General features: G+C 47.8%; 1 protein-coding gene across 1 annotated transcript in view; it reads left to right on the top strand.

The window, feature by feature from the left end:
* The window catches only part of gfap (glial fibrillary acidic protein), a 109,566-nt gene extending 85,337 nt beyond the window's left edge, over positions 1–24,229 (top strand). The window contains exons 9-10 of the mRNA XM_070864092.1: positions 22,136–22,221; positions 23,213–24,229. Of these exons, the coding sequence (XP_070720193.1) occupies positions 22,136–22,221; positions 23,213–23,254 (128 nt within the window). The 3' untranslated portion in view covers positions 23,255–24,229. The remainder of the gene's footprint in view (positions 1–22,135; positions 22,222–23,212) is intronic.
* The last annotated feature ends 411 nt before the right edge of the window (positions 24,230–24,640 follow it).

The following is a 24,640-nucleotide window of genomic DNA, read 5'->3' as shown; positions in this document are numbered from 1 at the left end:
TTAGATACAGAGTAAAGCTCCCTCTACACTGTCCCATCAAACAGTCCCAGGGCAGATAAAGCACAGGGTTATATACAGAGCAAAGCTCCCTTTACACTGTCCCATCAAACACTCCAAGGGCTGGTACAGCACGGATTAGATACATAGTAAAGCCCCCTCTACACTGTCTCATCAAACACTCCCAGGGCAGGTAGAGCACAGGGTTAGATACAGAGTAAATCTCACTCTACGCTGTCCCATCAAACACTCCCAGGGCAGGTGCAGCACGGGTCAGATACATAGTAAAGCTCCCTCTACACTGTCCCATCAAACATTCCCAGGGCAGATAAAGCACAGGGTTAGATACAGAGCAAAGCTCCCTCTACACTGTCCCATCAAACACTCCCAGGGCAGGTAGAGCACAGGGTTAGATACAGAGTAAATCTCACTCTACGCTGTCCCATCAAACACTCCCAGGGCAGGTGCAGCACGGGTCAGATACATAGTGAAGCTCCCTCTACACTGTCCCATCAAACAGTCCCAGGGCAGGTACAGCACGGCGTTAAATACAGAGTAAAGTTCCCTTTACACTATCACATCAAACACTCCCAGGGCAGGTACAGCACGTGTTAGATACATAGTAAAGCACCCACCACACTGTCTCATCAAACACTCCTAGGGCAGGTAGAGCACGGGGTTCGATACAGACTAAATCTCACTCTACGCTGTCCCATCAAACACACCCAGGGCAGGTACAGCACTGGTTACATACAGAGTAAAGCTACCTCTACACTGTCCCTTCAAATACTTCCAGGGCAGATACAGCACAGCGTTAGATACAGAGTAAAGCTCCCTCTGCAGTGTCAAATCAAAAACTCCAGGGACAGGTACAGCACGGGTTTAGATACAGATTAAAACTCCCTCGACAGTATCTCATCTAATACTCCTAGGGATGGTACAGCACGGGTTACATAAACACTAAAGCTCCCTCTACACTGTCCCGTCAAACACTTCAAGGGCAGGTACAGCACGGGGTTAAATACAGAATAAATGTCCCTCTGGACTGTCCCATCTAACACACCCAGGGCAGGTACTGCACCATTTTGATACATAGTAAAGCCCCCTCTACACTGTCTCATCAAACACTCCCAGGACAGGTAAAGTACGGTGTTAGAACCAGTGTAAAGCTCCCTCTACACTATCCCATCAAACACTCCCAGGGCAGGTAGTGCACAGGTTAGATACAGAGTAAAGCTCCCTCTACGCTGTCCCATCAAACACTCCCAGGGCAGTAAAGCATGGGTTAGATACAGAGTAAAGCTCCCTCTACACTGTCCTGTCAAACACTCCCAGGGCAGTGACAGCACAGAGTTAGATACAGAGTAAAGCTCCCTCTACACTGTCCCATCAAATACTCCCAGGGCAGGTACAGCATGGTTTAGATACAGAGTAAAGCTCCCTCTACACTGTCCCATCAAACAGTCCCAGGGCAGATAAAGCACAGGGTTAGATACAGAGCAAAGCTCCCTCGACACTGTCCCATCAAACACTCCAAGGGCTGGTACAGCATGGGTTAGATACAGAGTAAAGCTCACTCGACACTGTCCCATCAAACACTCCCAGGGCAGGTACAGCATGGCGTTAAATACAGAGTAAAGCCCCCTCTACACTGTCCATCAAACACTCCCAGGGCAGGTAGAGCACAGGGTTAGATACAGAGTAAATCTCACTCTACACTGTCCCATCAAACAGTCCCAGGGCAGGTACAGCACGGCGTTAAATACAGAGTAAAGTTCCCTTTACACGATCACATCAAACACTTCCAGGACAGGTACAGCACGGGGTTAGATGCTGAATAAAGCTCGCTCTACACTGTCCCATCAAACACTCCAAGGGCTGATACAGCATGGGTTAGATACATAGTAAAGCTCCCTCTACGCTGTCCCATCAAACACTCCCAGGGCAGGTACAGCATGGGTTAGATACAGAGTAAAGCTCCCTCTACACTGTCCTGTCAAACACTCCCAGGGCAGGGACAGCACAGAATTAGATACAGAGTAAAGCTCCCTCTACACTGTCCCATCAAATACTCCCAGGGCAGGTACAGCACGAGGTTAGATACAGAGTAAAACTCCCTCTACACTGTCCCATCAAACCCTGCCAGGGCAGATACAGCATGGTTTAGAAACAGAGTAAAGCTCCCTCTACCATGTCCCATCAAACCCTGCCAGGGCAGATACAGCACAGAGTCAGATACAGAGTAGAGCTCCCTCTACACTGTCCCATCAAACACTCCCAGGGCAGGTACAGCACGGGGTTAGATACAGAGTAAAACTACCTCTACACTGTCCCATCAAATAATTCCAGGGCAGGTACAGCACGGCGTTAGATACAGAGTAATGCTCTCTCTGCAGTGTCCAATCAAAAACTCCCAGGGCAGGTACAGCACGGGATTAGATACAGAGTAAAGCTCCCTCTACACTGTCCCGTCAAACACTTCAAGGGCAGGTACAGCACGGGGTTAAATACAGAATAAATCTCCCTCTAGACTGTCCCATCTAACACACCCAGGGCAGGTACTGCACCATTTTGATACATAGTAAAGCCCCCTCTACACTGTCTCATCAAACACTCCCAGGACAGGTAAAGTGCGGTGTTAGAACCAGTGTAAAGCTCCCTCGACACTATCCCATCAAACACTCCCAGGGCAGGTAGTGCACGGGTTAGATACAGAGTAAAGCTCCCTCTACGCTGTCCCATCAAACACTCTCAGGGCAGGTACAGCATGGGTTAGATACAGAGTAAAGCTCCCTCTACACTGTCCTGTCAAACACTCCCAGGGCAGTGACAGCACAGAGTTAGATACAGAGTAAAGCTCCGTCTACACTGTCCCATCAAATACTCCCAGGGCAGTTACAGCACGGGGTGAGATACAGAGTAAAACTCCCTCGACACTGTCCCATCAAACCCTCCCAGGGCAGGTACAGCATGGTTTAGATACAGAGTAAAGCTCCCTCTACACTGTCCCATCAAACAGTCCCAGGGCAGATAAAGTACAGGGTTAGATACATAGTAAAGCTCACTCTACGCTGTCCCATCAAACACTCCCAAGGCAGGTACAGCATGGGTTAGATACAGAGTAAAGCTCCCTCTACACTGTCCTGTCAAACACTCCCAGGGCAGGGACAGCACAGAGTCAGATACAGAGTAGAGCTCCCTCTACACTGTCCCATCAAACACTCCCAGGGCAGGTACAGCACGGGGTTAGATACAGAGTAAAACTACCTCTACACTGTCCCATCAAATAATTCCAGGGCAGGTACAGCATGGCGTTAGATACAGAGTAATGCTCCCTCTGCAGTGTCCAATCAAAAACTCCCAGGGCAGGTACAGCACGGGATTAGATACAGAGTAAAGCTCCCTCTACACTGTCCCATTTAATACTCCCAGGGCAAGTACAGCACGGGTTAGATACAGAGTAAAGCTCACTCTACGCTGTCCCATCAAACACTCCCAGGGCAGGTGCAGCACGGGTCAGATACATAGTAAAGCTCCCTCTACACTGTCCCATCAAACAGTCCCAGGGCAGATAAAGCACAGGGTTAGATACAGAGCAAAGCTCCCTCTAAACTGTCCCATCAAACATTCCCAGGACAGATACAACACTGGCTAGATACAGAGTAAAGCTCCCTCTACCATGTCCCATCAAACAAACCCAGGGCAGGTACAGCACGGGGTTCGATAGAGTAGAGCTCCCTCTACACTGTCCCATCAAACACTCCCAGGGCAGGTACAGCACGGGGTTAGATACAGAGTAAAACTACCTCTACACTGTCCCATCAAATAATTCCAGGGCAGATACAGCACAGAGTTAGATACAGAGTAAAGCTCTCTCTCATCAAACACTCCAAGGGCAGGTAGAGCACAGGGTTAGATACAGAGTAAATCTCACTCTACGCTGTCCCATCAAACACTCCCAGGGCAGGTACAGCACGGGTTAGACATATAGTAAAGCTCCCTCTACACTGTCCCATCAAACAGTCCCAGGACAGATAAAGCACAGGGTTAGATACAGAGCAAAGCTCTCTCTAAACTGTCCCATCAAACACTCCCAGGACAGATACAACACTTGCTAGATACAGAGTAAAGCTCCCTCGACCATGTCCCATCAAACAAACCCAGGGCAGGTACATCACGGGGTTAGATCCAGAGTAAAGCTACCTGTCCCATCAGATACTTCCAGGGCAGGTACAGCACGGCATTAAATACAGAGTAAAGCTCCCTCTACACTGTCCCATCAAACACTCCCGGGGCAGGTACAGCACTAGTTAGATACAGAGTAAAGTTCCCTTTACACGATCACATCAAACACTTCCAGGACAGGTACAGCACGGGGTTAGATACTGAATAAAGCTCCCTCTACACTGTCCCATCAAACACTCCAAGGGCTGATACAGCACGGGTTAGATACATAGTAAAGTTCCCTCCACACTGTCTCATCAAACACTCCCAGGGCAGGTAGAGCACGGGGTTCGATACAGACTCAAGCTACCTCGACACTGTCCCTTCAAATACTTCCAGGGCAGATACAGCACGGCGTTAGATATAGAGTAAAGCTCCCTCTGCAGTGTCCAATCAAAAACTCACAGGACAGGTACAGCACAGGGTTAAATACAGAACAAAGCTTCTTCTAAACTGTCCCATCAAACAATCACAGGGCAGGGATAACACAGGGTTAGATACAGAGTAAAGCTCCCTCTACACTGTCCCGTCAAACACTCCCAGGACAGGTATAACACAGGGTTAGATACAGAGTAAAGCTCCCTCTACACTGTCTCATCAAACACTCCCAGGGCAGGTACAGCACTGGTTAGATAGAGAATAAAGCTCCCTCTACACGGTCCCATCAAACACTCCCAGGGCAGGTACAGCAGGACATTAGATATAGAGTGAAGCTCCCTCTACACGCGCCCATCAAACAATCCCAGGGCAGGTACAGCTCCGCGTTAGACACAGAGGAAAGCTCCCTCCACACTGTCCCATCAAATACTCCCAGGGCTGGTGCAGCACGGTATGGATAGAGAGTGAATCTCGCTTTACACTGTCACATCAAACACTTCCAGAACAGGTACAGCACGGGATTAAATACAGAATAAAGTTCCATCTACACTGTCCCATCAAACACTTCCAGGGCAGATACAGCATGGTTTAGATACAGAGTAAAGCTCCCTCTGCACGGTCCCATCAAACACTCCCGGGGCAGGTACTGCACGGGTTAGATACAGAGTAAAGCACCATTTACACTGTCACATCAAACACTTCCAGGACAGGTACAGCACGTGGCTGGATACAGAATAAAGCTCCCTCTAAACTGTCCCATCATACAATCCCAAAGCAGGTACAGCACAGAGTTAGATACAGAGTAAAGCTCCCTCTACACTGACCCATCAAATACTCCCAGGGCAGGTACAGTATGGGTTACATACAGTGTAAAGCTCCCTCTACATTGTCCCATCAAACTCACCCAGGGCAGGTACAGCACGGTTTAGATAGAGAGTAACGATCACTCTACACTGTCTCATCAAACACTCCCAGAACAGATACAGTACGGGCTTAGATCCAGAGTAAATCTCCCTCTACACTGTCCCATCAAACAATACCAGGGCAGGTACAGCACGGGTTAGACACAGAGTAAATCTCCCTCTCCACTGTCCCATCAAATACTCCCAGGGCAGGTACAGCACGGGGTTAGATACAGAGTAAAACTCCCTCTACACCGTCCCATCAAACGCTCCCGGGGCAGGTACAGCACTAGTTAGATACAGAGTACAGCTCCCTCTACAGTGTCCCATCAAACACTCTCAGGGCAGGTACAGCATGGGGTTAGATAGAGAGTAAAGCTCCATTTACACTGTCACATCAAACACTTCTAGGACAGGTACAGCATGGGTTAGATACAGAATAAAGCTCCCTCCACACTGTCCCATCAAACACTCCCACGGCAGATAAAGCACAGGGTTAGATACAGATTAAAGCTCCCTCTACACTGTCCCATCAAACACTCCCAGGGCAGGTACAGGGGGTTAGATACAGAGTAAAGCTCCCTCTACACTGTCCCATCATACAATCCCAGGGCAGGTACAGCACAGGGTTAGAGTAAAGCTCCCTCGACACTGACCCATCAAATACTCCCAGGGCAGGTACAGTATGGGTTACATACAGTGTAAAGCTCCCTCTACACTGTCCCATCAAACACACCCAGTGCAGGTACAGTACGGGAATAGATCCAGAGTAAATTTCCCTCTACACTGTCCCATCAAACAATACCAGGGCAGGTACAGCGCGTGGTTAGATACAGAGTGAAGCTCCCTCTACACTGTCCCATCAAACATTCCCAGGGCAGGTACAGCACAGAGTTTGATACAGAGTAAAGCTCCCTCTACACAGTCCCATCAAACACTTCCATGGCAGAAAAAGCACAGGGTTAGATACAGAGCAAAGCTCCCTCTAAACTGTCCCATCAAACACCCCCAGGACAGGTGCAACACTGGTTAGATACAGAGTACAGCTCCCTCTACATTGTCACATCAAACACTTCCAGGACAGGTACAGCACGGCATTAAATACAGAACTAACCTCCCTCTACACTGTCCCATCAAACATTCCCAGGGCAGATAAAGAACAGGGTTAGACAAAGAGTAAAGATCCCTCTACATTGTACCATCAAACACTCCCAGAGCAGGTGCAGCACGGGGTTAGATACACAGTAAGCTCCCTCTACACTATCCCTTCAAATACTCCCAGGGCAGGTACAGCATGGGTAACATACAGTGTAAAGCTCCCTCTAAACTGTCCCATCAAACACACCCAGGGCAGATACAGCACGGTTTTGATACAGACTAAAGCTCCCTCTACTCTGTCCCATCAAACACTCCCAGGGCAGGTACAACACAGTTTAGATACAGAGTAAAGCTCCCTCTACACTGTCACATCAAAAACTCCCGGGGGAGGTACAGCGTGGGGTTAGATACAGAGTAAAGCTCCTTCTACACTGTCCCATGAAACACTCACAGCGCAGGTACAGCACGGGTTAGATACAGAGTAAAGCTCGCTCTACACTGTCCCATCAAATAATCCCAGGGCAGGTGCAGCATGGGTTACATAGAGTCAAGCTCCCTCTACACTGTCCCATCAAACACTCCCAGGCCAGGTACAGCACGCGTTAGATACAGAGTAAAGTTCCCTCCACATTGTCCCATCAAATACTCCCGGATCAGGTACAGCACACGTGAGATACACAGTAAAGCTTCCTTTACACGGTCCCATTAAACACTGCCAGGGCAGGTACAGCACGGGTTAGATACAGACTAAAGCTCCCTCTACCCTGCCCGATCAAACACTCCCAGAGCAGATAGAGCACCGGTTTGATTCAGAGTAAAGCTCCCTTTACACTGTCCCGTTGAACACTCGCAGGGCAGGTACAGCCCAGGTTAGATACAGAGTAAAGTTCCCGCTACATTGTCCCATCAAACACTCCCAGGGCAGGTACAGCATGCTTTAAATATCGAATAAAGCTCCCACTACACTGTCCCATCAAATGCCCCCAAGGCAGGTAGAGCACAGGTTCCATACAGAGTAAAGCTCCCTCTACACTGTCCCAACAAACACTTTTAGTGCAGGTACAGCACGGGTTAGATGTCGAGTAAAGCTCCCTCTACACTGTCCCATCAAACACTCCCAGGGCAGGTACAGCATGTGTTAGATACACAGTAAAGTTCCCTCTGCACTGTACCATCAAACACTCCCAGGGCAGGTACAGCACTGGTTAGATACAGAGTAATGCTCCCTCTACACTGTCTCATCAAATAATCCCAGGGCAGGTACAGCACTGGTTAGATACAGAGTAAAGCTCCCTTTGCGCTGTCCCATCAAACACTCCCAGGAAAAGTACAGCACGGGTTAGATACAGAGTAAAGCTCCCTTTACACGGTCCCATTAAACATTGCCAGGGCAGGTACAGCAGGGGTTAGATACAGAGTAAAGCTCCCTTTACACGGTCCCATCAAACACTCCCGGGGCAGGTACAGCACGGGTTAGATACAGTGTAAAGCTCCCTATAAACTGTCCCATAAGAACATAAGAATTAGGAACAGGAGTAGGCCATCTAGCCACTCGAGCCTGCTCCGCCATTCAACAAGATCATGGCTGATCTGGCCATGGACTCAGCTCCACTTACCCGCCCGCTCCCCATAACCCTTAATTCCCTTATTGGTTAAAAATCTCTCTATCTGTGATTTGAATACATTTAATGAGCTAACCTCAACTGCCTCCTTGGGCAGAGAATTCCACAGATTCACAACCCTCTGGGAGAAGAAATTCCTTCTCAACTCGGTTTTAAATTGGCTCCCCTGTATTTTGAGGCTGTGCCCCCTAGTCCTAGTCTCCCCGACCAGTGGAAACAACCTCTCTGCCTCTATCTTGTCTATCCCTTTCATGATTTTAAATGTTTCTATAAGATCACCCCTCATCCTTCTGAACTCCAACGAGTAAAGACCCAGTCTACTCAATCTATCATCATAAGGTAACCCCCTCATCTCCAGCCTAGTGAATCGTCTCTGTACCTCCTCCAAAGCTAGTATATCCTTCCTTAAGTAAGGTGACCAAAACTGCACGCAGTACTCCAGGTGCGGCCTTACCAATACCCTATACAGTTTCAGCAGGACCTCCCTGCTTTTATACTCCATCCCTCTCGCAATGAAGGCCAACATTCCATTCGCCTTCCTGATTACCTGCTGCACCTGCAAACTAACTTTTTGGGATTCATGCACAAGGTCCCTCTGCACCGCAGCATGTTGTAATTTCTCCCCATTCAAATAATATTCCCTTTTATTGTTTTTCTTTCCAAGGTAGATGACCTCACATTTTCCGACATTGTATTCCATCTGCCAAACCTTAGCCCATTTGCTTAACCTATCTAAATCTCTTTGCAGCCTCTCTGTGTCCTCTACACAACCTGCTTTCCCACTAATCTTTGTGTCATCTGCAAATTTTGTTACAGTACACTCTTTCCCCTCTTCCAGGTCATCTATGTATATTGTAAACAGTTGTGGTCCCAGCACCAATCCCTGTGGCACACCACTAACCACCGATTTCCAACCCGAAAAGGACCCATTTATCCCGACTCTCTGCTTTCTGTTAGCCAGCCAATTCTCTATCCATGCTAATACATTTCCTCTGACTCCGCGTACGTTTATCTTCTGCAGTAACCTTTTGTGTGGCACCTTATCGAATGCCTTTTGGAAATCTAAATACACCACATCCATCGGTACACCTCTATCCACCACGCTCGTTATATCCTCAAAGAATTCCAGTAAATTAGTTAAACATGATTTCCCCTTCATAAATCCATGTTGCGTCTGCTTGATTGCACTATTCCTATCTAGATGTCCTGCTATTTCTTCCTTAATGATAGCTTCAAGCATTTTCCCCACTACAGATGTTAAACTAACCGGCCCATAGTTACCTGCCTTTTGTCTTCCCCCTTTTTTAAACAGAGGCGTTACCTTAGCTGCTTTCCAATCTGCTAGTACCTCCCCAGAGTCCAGAGAATTTTGGTAGATTATAACGAATGCATCTGCTATAACTTCCGCCATCTCTTTTAATACCCTGGGATGCATTCCATCTGGACCAGTGACTTGTCTAACTTGAGTCCCATTAGCCTGTCCAGCACTACCCCCCTAGTGATAGTGATTATCTCAAGGTCCTCCCTTCCCACATTCCCGTGACCAGCAATTTTTGGCATGGTTTTTGTGTCTTCCACTGTGAAGACCGAAGCAAAATAATTGTTTAATGTCTCAGACATTTCCACATTTCCCATTATTAAATCCTCCTTCTCATCTTCTAATGGACTTCCTGTCAAACACACCCAGGGCAGGAACAGCACGGGTTAGATGCAGATGTAAAGATCCCTCTACACTGTCCCATCAAATACTCACAGGGCGGGTACAGCACGGGTTAGGTACAGAGTAAAACTCCCTCTACCCTGTCCCATCAGACACTCCCAGGGCAGGTTCAGCACGTGTCCAATACAAAGTAAAGCTTCCTCTACACTGTCGCATCAAACATTCCCAGGGCAAGTACAGCACAGGTTAGATACCAAGTAAATCTCCCGCTACACAGTCCCATCAAACACTTCCGGACAGGTACAATACACGTTAGATGCAGAGCAAAGCTCCCTCTGCATTGCCCCGTCAAACAATCCCAGGGAAGGTATAGCATGGGTTGAGTTCAGAGTAAAGCTCCCTCTGCACTGTCCCATCAAACATTCCAAGGACAGGTACAGTACGAGTTAGATACAGAGTAAAGCTCCCGCTGCATTCTCCCATCAAACACTCCCAGAATAGGTACAGCATGGTTTAGATACAGAGTAAAGCACCCTGACACTGTCTATTAAACACTCCCAAGGCAGGTACAGCACGGGTTAGATACAGAGTAAAGCTCCCTCTGCACTGTCCCATCAAATACTCCCAGGACAGCTACAGCATGGGTTTGATACAGAGTAAAGCACCCTCTTCACTGTCCCATCAAACACTCCCAGGGCAGGTGCAGCAAAGGTTAGATACAGAGTAGAGCTCCCTCTCACTGTCCCATCAAGCTCTCCAAGGGCAGGTACAGCACGGGCTACATACAGAGTAAGCTCACTCTACATTGTCCCATAAAACACTCCCAGGTCAGGTGCAGAACAGATTAGATACATCGTGTAGCTTCCTCTACACTGTCCCATTAAACACTCCCAGAGCAGTTACAGCACGGATTAGAGACAGTTTAAAGCTCCCTCTACACCGACCCATCAAACACTCCTAGGCCAGGTACAGTACGGGTTGGATACAGAGTAAAGCTCCCTCTACACTGCTCCATCACACACTCCCAGGGCAGGTACAGCATGGGTTAGATACAGAGTAAAGCTCCCTCTACACTGTCCCATCAAACAGTCCCAGCGCAGGTATAGCACGAGTTAGATAAAGAATAACGCTCCCTCTAAACTGTCCCATCAAACACTCCCGGGGCAGGTACAGCACGTGTTACGTACAAAGTAAAGTTCCCTCTACATTGTCCCATCAAACACTCCAAGAGCAGGTACAACACGGGTTAGAGACAGAGTAAAGCTATCTTGACACCGACCCATCAAACACTCCTAGGGCAGGTATAGCACGAGTTAGATAAAGAGTAAAGCTCCCTCTACACCGACCCATCAAATCCTCCTATGCCAGGTACAGCACAGGTTAGATACAGAGTAAAGCTCCCTCTACACTTTCCCATTAAACACTCTCATTGCCGGTACAACACGGGTGAGATACAGAGTAAAGCTCCCTCTACACTGTTCCATCACACACTCCCAGTGCAGGTACAGCATGGGTTAGATACAGGGTAAAGCTCCCTCTACACCTTCCCATCAAACACTCCCAAGGCTGGTACAGCACTGGTTAAATATGGAGTATAGCTCCCTCTACACTGTCCCATCAAAAACTCCCAGGGCAGGTACAGCACAGGTGATATACAGAGTAAAGCTCACTCTACAGTGTCATCAAACACTCACAGGACAGGTACAGCATGGGTTAGATACAGAGTAAAGCTCCTTCTGCTCTGTCCTATCAAACACTCCCAGGCTATGTACAGCACGAGTTAAATACAGAGTAAAGCTCCCTCTAAACTTACCCATCTAATAGTCCCAGGTCAGGTATAGCACGGGTTAGATACAGAGTAAAGCTCCCTCTACACTGTCCCATCAAACACTCACAGGACAGGTACAGCACGGGTTAGATACAGAGTAAAGCTCCCTCTTCCCTGTCCCATCAATCTCTCCCATGGCAGGAACAGCACAGGTTAGATAGAGAGTAAAGCTCCCTCTACACTTTCCCATCAAACACTCCCAGGGCAGATAAAGCACAGGGTTAGATATAGAACAAAGCTTCTTCTAAACTGTCCCATCAAACAATCCCAGGACAAGTACAACACTGGTTAGATACAGAGTACAGCTCCCTCTACACAGTCCCATCAAACACTCTCAGGGCAGGTACAGCACGGGTTAGATAGAGAGTAAAGCACCATTTACACTGTCCCATCATACAATCCCAAAGCAGGTACAGCACAGAGTTAGAAACAGAGTAAAGCTCCCTCTACACTGTCCCATCAAACACTTCCACGGCAGGTACAGCAGGGCGTTAGTTATAGAGTGAAGCTCCCTCTACACGCTTCCATCAAACAATACCAGGGCAGGTACAGCACGGGTTAGACACAGAGTAAATCTCCCTCTACACTGTCCCATCAAACACACCAAGGGAAGGTAATAGTAAGGAAGGACATTAGCTTGGACGATGTGGAATCTGTATGGGTGGAGCTGCGGAATACCAAAGGGCAGAAAACACTAGTGGGAGTTGTGTACAGACCACCAAACAGTGGTAGTGAGGTTGGGGACAGCATCAAACAAGAAATTAGGGATATGAGCAATAAAGGTACAGCAGTTATCATGGGTGACTTTAATCTACATATAGATTGGGCCAACCAAACTGGTAGCAATACGGTGGAGGATTTCCTGGAGTGTATTAGGGATGGCTTTCTGGACCAATATGTCGAGGAACCAACTAGAGGGCTGGCCATCCTAGACTGGGTGATGTGTAATGAGCAAAGACTAATTAGCAATCTTGTTGTGTGAGGCCCCTTGGGGAAGAGTGACCATAATATGGTGGAATTCTTTATTAAGATGGAGAGTGACACAGTTAATTCAGAGACTAGGGTCCTGAACTTAAGCAAAGGTAACTTCGATGGTATGAGACGTGAATTGACTAGAATAGACTGGCGAATGATACTTAAAGGGTTGACGGTGGATAGGCAATGGCAAACATTTAAAAATTACATGGATGAACTTCAACAATTCTACATCCCTGTTTGGAGTAAAAATAAAAAGGGGAAGGTAGCTCAACCGTGGCTAATAAGGGAAATTAAGGATAGTGCTAAATCCAAGGAAGAGGCATATAAATTGGTCAGAAAAAGCAACAAACCTGAGGACTGGGAGAAATTTAGAATTCAGCAGAGGAGGACAAAGGGTTTAATTGGGAGGGGAAAAATAGAGTACGAGAGGAAGCTTGCCGGGAACATAAAAACTGACTGCAAACTTGTCTATAGATAGATGTCGTCCTTACTACTAGGGGGATCAAGGGGTATGGCGGGAAAGCAGGAATGGGGTACTGAAGTTTCATGTTCAGCCATGAACTCATTGAATGGCGGTGCAGGCTCGAAGGGCCGAATGGCCTACTCCTGCACCTATTTTCTATGTTTCTATGTTTCTAACATACAGTCTAAAGCTCCCTCTAAACTGTCCCATCAAACACACCCAGGGCAGATACAGCACGGTTTTGATACAGACTAAAGCTCCCTCTACTCTGTCCCATCAAACACTCCCAGGGCAGGTACAACACAGTTTAGATACAGAGTAAAGCTCCCTCTACTCTGTCACATCAAAAACTCCCGGGGAGGTACAGCGTGGGGTTAGATACAGAGTAAAACTCCTTCTACACTGTCCCATGAAACACTCACAGCGCAGGTACAGCGCGGGTTAGATACAGAGTAAAGCTCGCTCTACACTGTCCCATCAAATAATCCCAGGGCAGGTGCAGCATGGGTTACATAGAGTCAAGCTCCCTCTACACTGTCCCATCAAACACTCCCAGGCCAGGTACAGCACGCGTTAGATACAGAGTAAAGTTCCCTCCACACTGCCCCATCAAACACTCCCAGGGCAGGTACAGCACTGGTTAGATACAGAATAAATCTCTGACTACATTGTCCCATCAAATACTCCCGGATCAGGTACAGCACACGTTAGATACACAGTAAAGCTTCCTTTACACGGTCCCATTAAACACTGCCAGGGCAGGTACAGCACGGGTTAGATACAGACTAAAGCTCCCTCTACCCTGCCCGATCAAACACTCCCAGGGCAGATAGAGCACCGGTTTGATTCAGAGTAAAGCTCCCTTTACACTGTCCCGTTGAACACTCGCAGGGCAGGTACAGCCCGGGTTAGATACAGAGTAAAGTTCCCTCAACATTGTCCCATCAAACACTCGCAGGGCAGGTACAGCCCGGGTTAGATACAGAGTAAAGTTCCCTCTACATTGTCCCATCAAACACTCCCAGGGCAGGTACAGCATGCTTTAAATATCGAATAAAGCTCCCACTACACTGTCCCATCAAATGCCCCCAAGGCAGGTAGAGCACAGGTTCCATACAGAGTAAAGCTCCCTCTACACTGTCCCAACAAACACTTTTAGTGCAGGTACTTCACTGGTTAGATACAGAGGAAAGCTCCCTCTACACTGTCCCATCAAATAATCCCAGGGCAGGTACAGCACTGGTTAGATACAGAGTAAAACTCCCTCTGCGCTGTCCCATCAAACACTCCCAGGAAAAGTACAGCACGGGTTAGATACAGAGTAAAGCTCCCTTTACACGGTCCCATTAAACACTGCCAGGGCAGGTACAGCACGGGTTAGATACAGAGTAAAGCTCCCTTTACACTATCCCATCAAATACTCCCAGGGCAGGTACAGCATGCTTTCGATATGGAGTAAAACTCCCACTACACTGTCCCATCAAACACTCCGAGGACAGGTACAGCAGGGGTTAGATACCGAGTAAAGCTCCCTTTACACAGTCCCATCAAACACTCCCAGGGCAGGTACAGCACGGGTTAGATACAGTGTAAAGCTCCCTATAAACTGTCCCATAAGATCATAAGAATTAGGAACAGGAGTAGGCCATCTAGCCACTCGAGCCTGCTCCGCCATTCAACAAGATCATGGCTGATCTGGCCGTGGACTCAGCTCCACTTACCCGCCCGCTCCCCATAACCCTTAATTCCCTTATTGGTTAAAAATCTATCTATCTGTGACTTGAATACATTCAATGAGCTAGCCTCAACTGCCTCCTTGGGCAGAGAATTCCACAGATTCACAACCCTCTGGGAGAAGAAATTCCTTCTCAACTCGGTTTTAAATTGGCTCCCCTGTATTTTGAGGCTGTGCCCCCTAGTTCTAGTCTCCCCGACCAGTGGAAACAACCTCTCTGCCTCTATCTTGTCTATCCCTTTCATGATTTTAAATGTTTCTATAAGATCACCCCTCATCCTTCTGAACTCCAACGAGTAAAGACCCAGTCTACTCAATCTATCATCATAAGGTAACCCCCTCATCTCCGGAATCAGCCTAGTGAATCGTCTCTGTACCCCCTCCAAAGCTAGTATATCCTTCCTTAAGTAAGATGACCAAAACTGCACGCAGTACTCCAGTTGCGGCCTCACCAATACCCTATACAGTTGCAGCAGAACCTCCCTGCTTTTGTACTCCATCCCTCTCGCAATGAAGGCCAACATTCCATTCGCCTTCCTGATTACCTGCTGCACCTGCAAACTAACTTTTTGGGATTCATGCACAAGGACCCCCAGGTCCCTCTGCACCGCAGCATGTTGTAATTTCTCCCCATTCAAATAATATTCCCTTTTACTGTTTTTCTTTCCAAGGTGGATGACCTCACATTTTCCGACATTGTATTCCATCTGCCAAACCTTACCCATTCGCTTAACCTATCTAAATCTCTTTGCAGCCTCTCTGTGTCCTCTACACAACCCGCTTTCCCACTAATCTTTGTGTCATCTGCAAATTGTGTTACAGTACACACTTTCCCCTCTTCCAGGTCATCTATGTATATTGTAAACAGTTGTGGTCCCAGCACCGATCCCTGTGGCACACCACTAACCACCGATTTCCAACCCGAAAAGGACCCATTTATCCCGACTCTCTGCTTTCTGTTAGCCAGCCAATTCTCTATCCATGCTAATACATTTCCTCTGACTCCGCGTACCTTTATCTTCTGCAGTAACCTTTTGTGTGGCACCTTATCAAATGCCTTTTGGAAATCTAAATACACCACATCCATCGGTACACCTCTATCCACCATGCTCGTTATATCCTCAAAGAATTCCAATAAATTAGTTCAACATGATTTCCCCTTCATGAATCCATGCTGCGTCTGCTTGATTGCACTATTCCTATCTAGATGTCCTGCTATTTCTTCCTTAATGATAGCTTCAAGCATTTTCCCCACTACAGATGTTAAACTAACCGGCCCATAGTCCAGAGAATTTTGGTAGATTATAACGAATGCATCTGCCATAACTTCCGTCATCTCTTTTAATACCCTGGGATGCATTCCATCTGGACCAGTGACTTGTCTAACTTGAGTCCCATTAGCCTGTCCAGCACTACCCCCCTAGTGATAGTGATTATCTCAAGGTCCTCCCTTCCCACATTCCCGTGACCAGCAATTTTTGGCATGGTTTTTGTGTCTTCCACTGTGAAGACCGAAGCAAAATAATTGTTTAATGTCTCAGACATTTCCACATTTCCCATTATTAAATCCTCCTTCTCATCTTCTAATGGACTTCCTGTCAAACACACCCAGGGCAGGAACAGCACGGGTTAGATGCAGATGTAAAGATCCCTCTACACTGTCCCATCAAATACTCACAGGGCGGGTACAGCACGGGTTAGGTACAGAGTAATGCTCCCTCTAAATTGTCCCATCAAACTATCCCAGGGCAGGCATAGCACGGGTTAGATACAGAGTAAAGCTCCCTCTACACTGTCCCATCAAACACTTCCACGGTAGATACAGCACGCATTAGAAAAAAGAGTAAAACTCCCTCTACCCTGTCCCATCAGACACTCCCAGGGCAGGTACAGCACGTGTCCAATACAAAGTAAAGCTTCCTCTACACTGTCGCATCAAACATTCCCAGGGCAAGTACAGCACAGGTTAGATACCAAGTAAATCTCCCGCTACACAGTCCCATCAAACACTTCCGGACAGGTACAATACACGTTAGATGCAGAGCAAAGCTCCCTCTGCACTGCCCCGTCAAACAATCCCAGGGAAGGTATAGCATGGGTTGAGTTCAGAGTAAAGCTCCCTCTACACTGTCCCATCAAACACTTTGAGTGCAGGTACCGCACGGGTTAGATACCGAGTAAAGCTCCCTCTACATGGTCTTATCAAGCACTCCCACGGCAGGTATAGCATGGGGATAGATACAGAGTAAAGATCCCTCTGCACTGTCCCATCAAACACTACCAGGGCAGCTACAGCACAGGGTGAGTGACAGAGAAAAGCTCTCTCTATGCTGTCTCATCAAACACTCCCAGGGCAAGTACAGCACTGCTTCGATACAGAGTAAAGCTGCCTCTACACTGTCCCATCAAATATTCCCAGGGCAGATAGAGCACTGGTTAGTTTCAGAATACAGGTCGCTCTACACTGTCCCATCAAACACTCCCAGGGCAGGTACAGCATGGTTTAGATACAGAGTAAAGCTGCCTCTCCCCGGTCCCATCAAACATTCCCAGGGCAGGTACAGCATGAGTTAGAGACAAAGTAAAGCTCCCTCTACACTGTCCCATCAAACAATCACAGCACAGGTACAACATTGGGTTAGATACAGAGTAAAGCTCCCTCTAAATTGTCCCATCAAACCCTCCCAGGGCAGGTACAGCATGGTTTAGATACAGAGTAAAGCTGCCTCTACACTGTCTCATCATACACTCTCAGGACAGGTACAGCACGGGTAAAATACAGAGTAAAGCTCCCTCTACACTGTCCCATCAAATACTCCCAGGACAGCTACAGCATGGGTGAGATACAGAATAAAGCACCCTCCTCACTGTCCCATCAAACACTCCCAGAGCAGTTACAGCACGGATTAGAGACAGATTAAAACTCCCTCTACACCGACCCAACAAACACTCCTCGGCCAGGTACAGTACGGGTTGGATACAGAGTAAAGCTGCCTCTACACTGCTCCATCACACACTCCCAGGGCAGGTACAGCATGGGTTAGATACAGAGTAAAGCTCCCTCTACACTGACCCATCAAATACTCCCAGGGCAGGTACAGCACGGGTTAGATAGATAGTAAAGCTCCCTCTGCACTCTCTCATCAAACAATACCAGGGCAGGTACAGCACAGGTTAGATATAGAGTAGAGCTCCCTCTACACTGTCCCATCAAATACTCCCAGGGCAGATACAGCACAGGGTTAGATACAGAGTAAAGCTCCCTCTACACTGTCCCATCAAACACACCCAGAGCAGGTACAGCACGGATTAGAGACAGAGTAAAGCTCCCTCTACACCAACCCATCAAACACTCCCAGGGCAGGTGCAGCACGGGTTAGATATAAAGTAAAGCTCCTGCTACACTGTCCCATCAAACACTCGCAGGGCAGGCACAGCACAGTTTACGTACAGAGTAAAGCTCCCTCTACACTGTCCCATCAAACATTCCAAGGACAGGTACAGTACGAGTTAGATACAGAGTAAAGCTCCCGCTGCATTCTCTCATCAAACACTCCCAGGATAGGTACAGCATGGTTTAGATACAGAGTAAAGCTCCCTTGACACTGTCTATTAAACACTCCCAAGGCAGGTACAGCACGGGTTAGATACAGAGTAAAGCTCCCTCTGCACTGTCCCATCAAATACTCCCAGGACAGCTACAGCATGGGTTCGATACAGAATAAAGCACCCTCTTCACTGTCCCATCAAACACTCCCAGGGCAGGTGCAGCACGGGGTTAGATACAGAGTAGAGCTCCCTCTCACTGTCCCATCAAGCTCTCCAAGGGCAGGTACAGTACGGGCTACATACAGAGTAAGCTCACTCTACATTGTCCCATAAAACACTCCCAGGTCAGGTGCAGAACAGATTAGATACATCGTGTAGCTTCCTCTACACTGTCCCATTAAACACTCCCAGAGCAGTTACAGCACGGATTAGAGACAGTTTAAAGCTCCCTCTACACCGACCCATCAAACACTCCTAGGCCAGGTACAGTACGGGTTGGATACAGAGTAAAGCTCCCTCTACACTGCTCCATCACACACTCCCAGGGCAGGTACAGCATGGGTTAGATACAGAGTAAAGCTCCCTCTACACTGTCCCATCAAACAGTCCCAGCGCAGGTATAGCACGAGTTAGATAAAGAATAACGCTCCCTCTAAACTGTCCCATCAAACACTCCCGGGGCAGGTACAGCACGTGTTATGTACTAAGTAAAGTTCCCTCTACATTGTCCCATCAAACACTCCAAGAGCAGGTACAACACGGGTTAGAGACAGAGTAAAGCTATCTTGACACCGACCCATTAAACATTCCTAGGGCAGGTATAGCACGGTTAGATACAGAGTATAGCTCCCTCTACATTGACCCATCAAATACTCCCAGGGGAGGTACAGCCCGTGTTAGATACAGAGTAAAGCTCCCTCTATACTTTCCCATCAACCACTCCCAGGGCAGGTACAGCACGGGTTAGATAGAGAGTAAAGCTTACTCTATACTCTCCCATCAAACACTCCCAGGTCAGGTACAGAACAGGTTAGATACAGAGTATAGCTCCCTCTACACTGTCCCTTCAAACACTCCCACAACAGGTACAGCAGGGGTTAGATACAGAGTAAAGTTCCCTTTACACTGTCCCATCAAACACGCCAAGGGAAGGTACAGCACGGGTATAAATACAGAGTGAAGCTCTGTCTACACTGCCCCATCAAACACTCCTAGGCCAGGTACAGCACAGGTTAGATACAGAGTAAAGCTCCCTCTACACTTTCCCATTAAACACTCTCATTGCAGGTACAACACGGGTGAGATACAGAGTAAAGCTCCCTCTACACTGTTCCATCACACTCTCCCAGGGCAAGTGCAGCACGGGTTAGATACAGAGTAAAGCTCCCTCTACACTGTCCCATCAAAAACTCCCAGGGCAGGTACAGCACAGGTGATATACAGAGTAAAGCTCACTCTACACTGTCATCAAACACTCACAGGACAGGTACAGCATGGGTTAGATACAGAGTAAAGCTCCTTCTACTCTGTCCTATCAAACACTCCCAGGCTATGTACAGCACGAGTTAAATACAGAGTAAAGCTCCCTCTAAACTTACCCATCTAATAGTCCCAGGTCAGGTATAGCACGGGTTAGATACAGAGTAAAGCTCCCTCTACACTGTCCCATCAAACACTCACAGGACAGGTACAGCACGGGTTAGATACAGAGTAAAGCTCCCTCTACACTGTCCCATCAATCTTTCCCATGGCAGGAACAGCACAGGTTAGATAGAGAGTAAAGCTCCCTCTACACTTTCCCATCAAACACTCACAGGACAGGTACAGCACGGGTTAGATACAGAGTAAAGCTCCCGATACACACTGCCCCAACAAACCCTCCCAGGACAGATACAGCACGGGTTAGATACACAGTAAAGCTCCCTCTAAACTTTCCCATCAAATACTCCCAGGTCAGGTACAGCACGGGATAGATACAGAGTAAAGCTCCCTCTAAACTGTCCCATCAAACTCTCCCACGACATGTACAGCACGGGTTAGATACAGAGTAATGCTCCCGCTACACTGTCCCATCAAATACTCCCAGGGCAGGTACAGCACGGGTTAGTTACAGAGTAAAGCTCCCTCTAAACTTTCCCATCAAACATTCCCAAGGCAAGTGCAGCACAGGTTAGATACAGAGTATAGCGCCATCTACACTGTCCCATCAAACGCTCTCAGGGCATGTACATCACGGGTTAGATATAGAGGAATGCACCCTCTACACTGTGCCTATTATGTCTGAAATGTACCTATGAATGACTCCACGAGGCAATGTGTTGTACTCAAACTGTAGTGACCTTGGTCCTTTACTCGTAACTCCAGAGTGAGGCAGCCGCATGGTGGCTCCCCTTTTATACAGCCCTTGTCACCAGGGCAGGAAACCCCCATCTCCGTCAGTTGCACCCTCTAGTGGTGCCAGCATGCATATACACAGTGTAAACCTTATTGACAGTACATCACATATACAAGTCTCCATCTTATGCAACTGTACAGTGACTACACATAGAGTATATCCATAGTCTGCATATATAACATCACTCTCCCCCAAGTCCTTTGTGCCAATTAACATTGCACTATGTGCTCTGGCTTAGCTCTCCCCAGACTTAAGTGCCAATAGTACTTGCACCTTGGCTGTGCTTTGGCTTGGCCCTGTCCCTGTTAACCCCCAAATCCTTTTCCACAATGTGGGGTAGTGGTTACCAGTTTGGATGGTTCGATGATGCAGTGGAGGTTCCAGTGGGTTCTAGGTATGATCCATGTGTGTGTCCATGGCTACATACATCCATTTCCTGCCCTCCACAGCGAGCTCATGCAGCTGGCCCGTTACATTAACATGCAGGATCAGACACAGTGTAAGTACATAGAACGGAAGGAAAAAAAAATGTTATTTACAGTTTGTATTGTGACATCTTGGTTCAGTGACTTACATTCATTATGTTTTACGGTCGTGCGCCAGGATTGGGTAGATTGCATTCATGGTTCAGTCATGGTCAGTGCTGAGATAGCAGTACAATTATGCAAGATCACTAGTTCCAGAGCAACCGGATGGGGTGCTGGTCGTCTGCACCAGTTGCACCCTCTCGTGGTGCCAGCATGTATATACACAGTGTAAACCTTGTTGATAGTACATCAGATAAACAAGTCTCCATCTTATGCAACTATACAGTGACTACACAGAGAGTATCTATAGTTTGCATATATAACTGTCCCATCAAACGCTCCCAGGGCAGGTACAGCATGGGTTAGATACAGAGTAAAGCTCCCTCTATACCGTCACATCAAACACTCCCAGGGCAGGTACAGCACGGGTTAGATACAGAGTAAAGCTCCCTCTATACCGTCACATCAAACACTCCCAGGGCAGGTACAGCACGGGCTAGATACAGCGTAAAGCTCCCTCTGCACTGTCAGTAATGCACTGATGTTTCAGTGAGCTCTGTTGTGTCAATCTGTACTCCTCAATGTGGCCTTGCACAGATGTAATCCATCAGCGAGGGAGCTCAGACATAACTGACCCACCCCCTCCCCTACCCCTTCTCCCAGTTCCTGCTAACGTTTCTAATGTTCCCCTCCTCCTGAGAAGACCCCTGCTGCACCTTTTTGTCTGAATCTGGACTGGTGTACTGTGATTTAATGTCCTGTGCTTCCTGTTCCCGCAGAGACAAGCCTGGAATCTAAAGGTTCCCCAGACATTCAAGCAAGAAGAAACATTCTGATTAAAACAGTGGAGACCCGGGATGGGCAGGTGTGTATTCACATTGTTCGGTTAGTGTGGGAGCGATGGAATCTCCACACATCTGGCTGGTACCGCCTGCACTGTTCCTCATTCTGCCCCACCTATGCCCTATGTTGGCCCCGATATCAGCCAGTGCCAGCTCCAAACCTGATACTGCCAGTCACCAAGCTCGATAGTGCCCAGCGGTGTGCCTGGCACTGCCTGGCATGGGCTCTGACACTGACACACGCTTTATTCATGTATTGGGTTGACCTGAACCCAGCAAAACAGACACGGCTTATCGTTCCCAACTCTTATTGAGCCCAGAAATTACCTCGTTAAAACAAAATCTCCCCTAAAGTAAAATAAAAAAAGACTTGCATTTATATAGCACCTTTCACGACCTCAGGATGTCCCAAAGCGCTGTACAATCAATGAAGTACTTTTGAAGCGTAGTCATTGTTGTAATGTGGGAAACGCAGCAGCCAATTTATGCACAGCAAGCTCCCACAAACAGCAAATGGCCAGATAATTAAGTTTTAATGATGTTGGTTGAGGAATAAATATTTGCCAGGGCCCCGGGGAGAACACCCCTGCTATTCTTCCAATAGTAGCCATGGGATATTTTACGTCCACCTGAGTGGGAAAGCAGGGCCTCGGTTTAGCGTCTCATCTGAAACAGTGCAGCATTCCCTCAGTATGTCCCCCGCCACACAATCTGGGCCAAGATGGCAATGTCCCTCAGACTCTCCCTGGCCATGGCAGTGTGCCCCTCTCCCCCCCCCCCCCCCCCGGGTGGCGCGGGTGAGATCAGAAAACCCACCGGTTGGTGTGTCAGGGTGTAAAGATGTGGCCGTTCTCCCTGTCATCATGGCTTCATCCTGAGGTGTTTTTCTTTTAGTTAAAATACATTTTTCTTGTTAAAAATAAAACTGTTGAGACCAAACATCTGAGGAAGTTTTAAGGAGATCCACTCCAGACATTTCAATCCCTGATTTTATTTCTTCTCTTCTACCCACAGGTCATCAACGAGTCCAGTGCGGAACGCAAGGAACTGCCATGAGGGGGTGGTCCTGGCCCAGCGGAGCGAGCAGCGGCTCCGTGTGGAGATCCCACCTCAGTAGCCTGCTAGCAGACCTAGAGTAGACTGCTGTAGCCCTTTGTGGAGTAGGTCGGGGGAGGTAGGAGGTGGAGCCCTGGGTGACACAGTGTCATGGTGAAAGTGGCCATAGCTTCATGCACACACGCCTTTAACCAGCTCAAGTCAAAAGCTGCATTGTGCTGTATTTATAACCTCGCTGGGGCGGACTTGACGTGACTTGGGTTGGCTTGGGTTGAGCTATTCCTGTACTGTCACAGTAAAAGTTTGAATGCAGTTACTTTTCATCCTTAATCATTGGAGACTGCCCTATTTCCATGATTATTGTGTTCTCTTCTGGCGTTACTTTTGAATTTGATTTAAGAATGAGAAAAGGCACATGGCTCCTCAATCCCAATATCCTGTACACACAGTGAGGCAGTGTCCCTCCAATATCCTGTACACACAGTGAGGCAGTGTCCCTCCAATATCCTGTACACACAGTGAGGCAGTGTCCCTCCAATACCCTGTACACACACACACAGTGAGGAAACACTCCTCATGTTCCTTTCTGATAACTGTAGTCCGCTAATTTTTGATTCTGACCCAGAAGTGGAGGTCTATCACCAAACCCAGGATCCCAAGTTGCTATGTTTAAATGGTGGGATTAACCAGCCCAGCACCCCTCCCCATCCAGTGCTGGTTTGGCACACTGCCTCCCTCCAGGAACAGCAGAAAGAATAGAACCGACTTGATTCTAACAAATGCGTCTCCTATTCAGATTGATTGATCTCTGAGTGTGCCGGCACCTGTTTTAACTAAAATAATGGGAGAATTCTTTCCCTGAACCCGCGTGTTCCCAGTAACATTCGAACCGCTTCCAGTATGGAGAACCTCTGTAACTGGTCTTTGTGCTCATCGCTCTGTCTAACGGCTGATCGCTTTTCTAATGCACAGGTAACAATAAAATGATTTTAAATCAGTTGAGTTTTTGAGTTCTTCAGGCAAATGTTGGTGTAATATAGATCTGCGGATGTGTGACCATCTTCCTAGAGAGATTCATTAAATGATTTATTTTCGTTCAGTCTCTGGGTGAGGGTGTTGCTGGCAAGGCTGGTATTTATTGCTCATCCCTCATTGCCCTGAGCAGGTGCAGTGGGCCTTGCTGCACGTGGTTTGATATGACTGAGTGGCTTGTTAGACACCACCTCAGAGGGCAGTTAGGTGTCAAACACATTATTGTGCGACTGAAGATACGTACAGGCCAGACCGGTTAAGCACGGTAGGTTTCCTTCCCTGAACATAAGAACATAAGAAATAGGAGCAGGAGTCGGCCATTCGGCCCCTCGAGCCTGCTCTGCCATTTAATAA

Source organism: Pristiophorus japonicus, chromosome 21 (genome assembly GCF_044704955.1).
Source record: "Pristiophorus japonicus isolate sPriJap1 chromosome 21, sPriJap1.hap1, whole genome shotgun sequence".
Classification (NCBI taxonomy): Eukaryota; Metazoa; Chordata; class Chondrichthyes; family Pristiophoridae; genus Pristiophorus; species Pristiophorus japonicus.
This window is presented reverse-complemented; position numbering and strand designations above follow the sequence as displayed.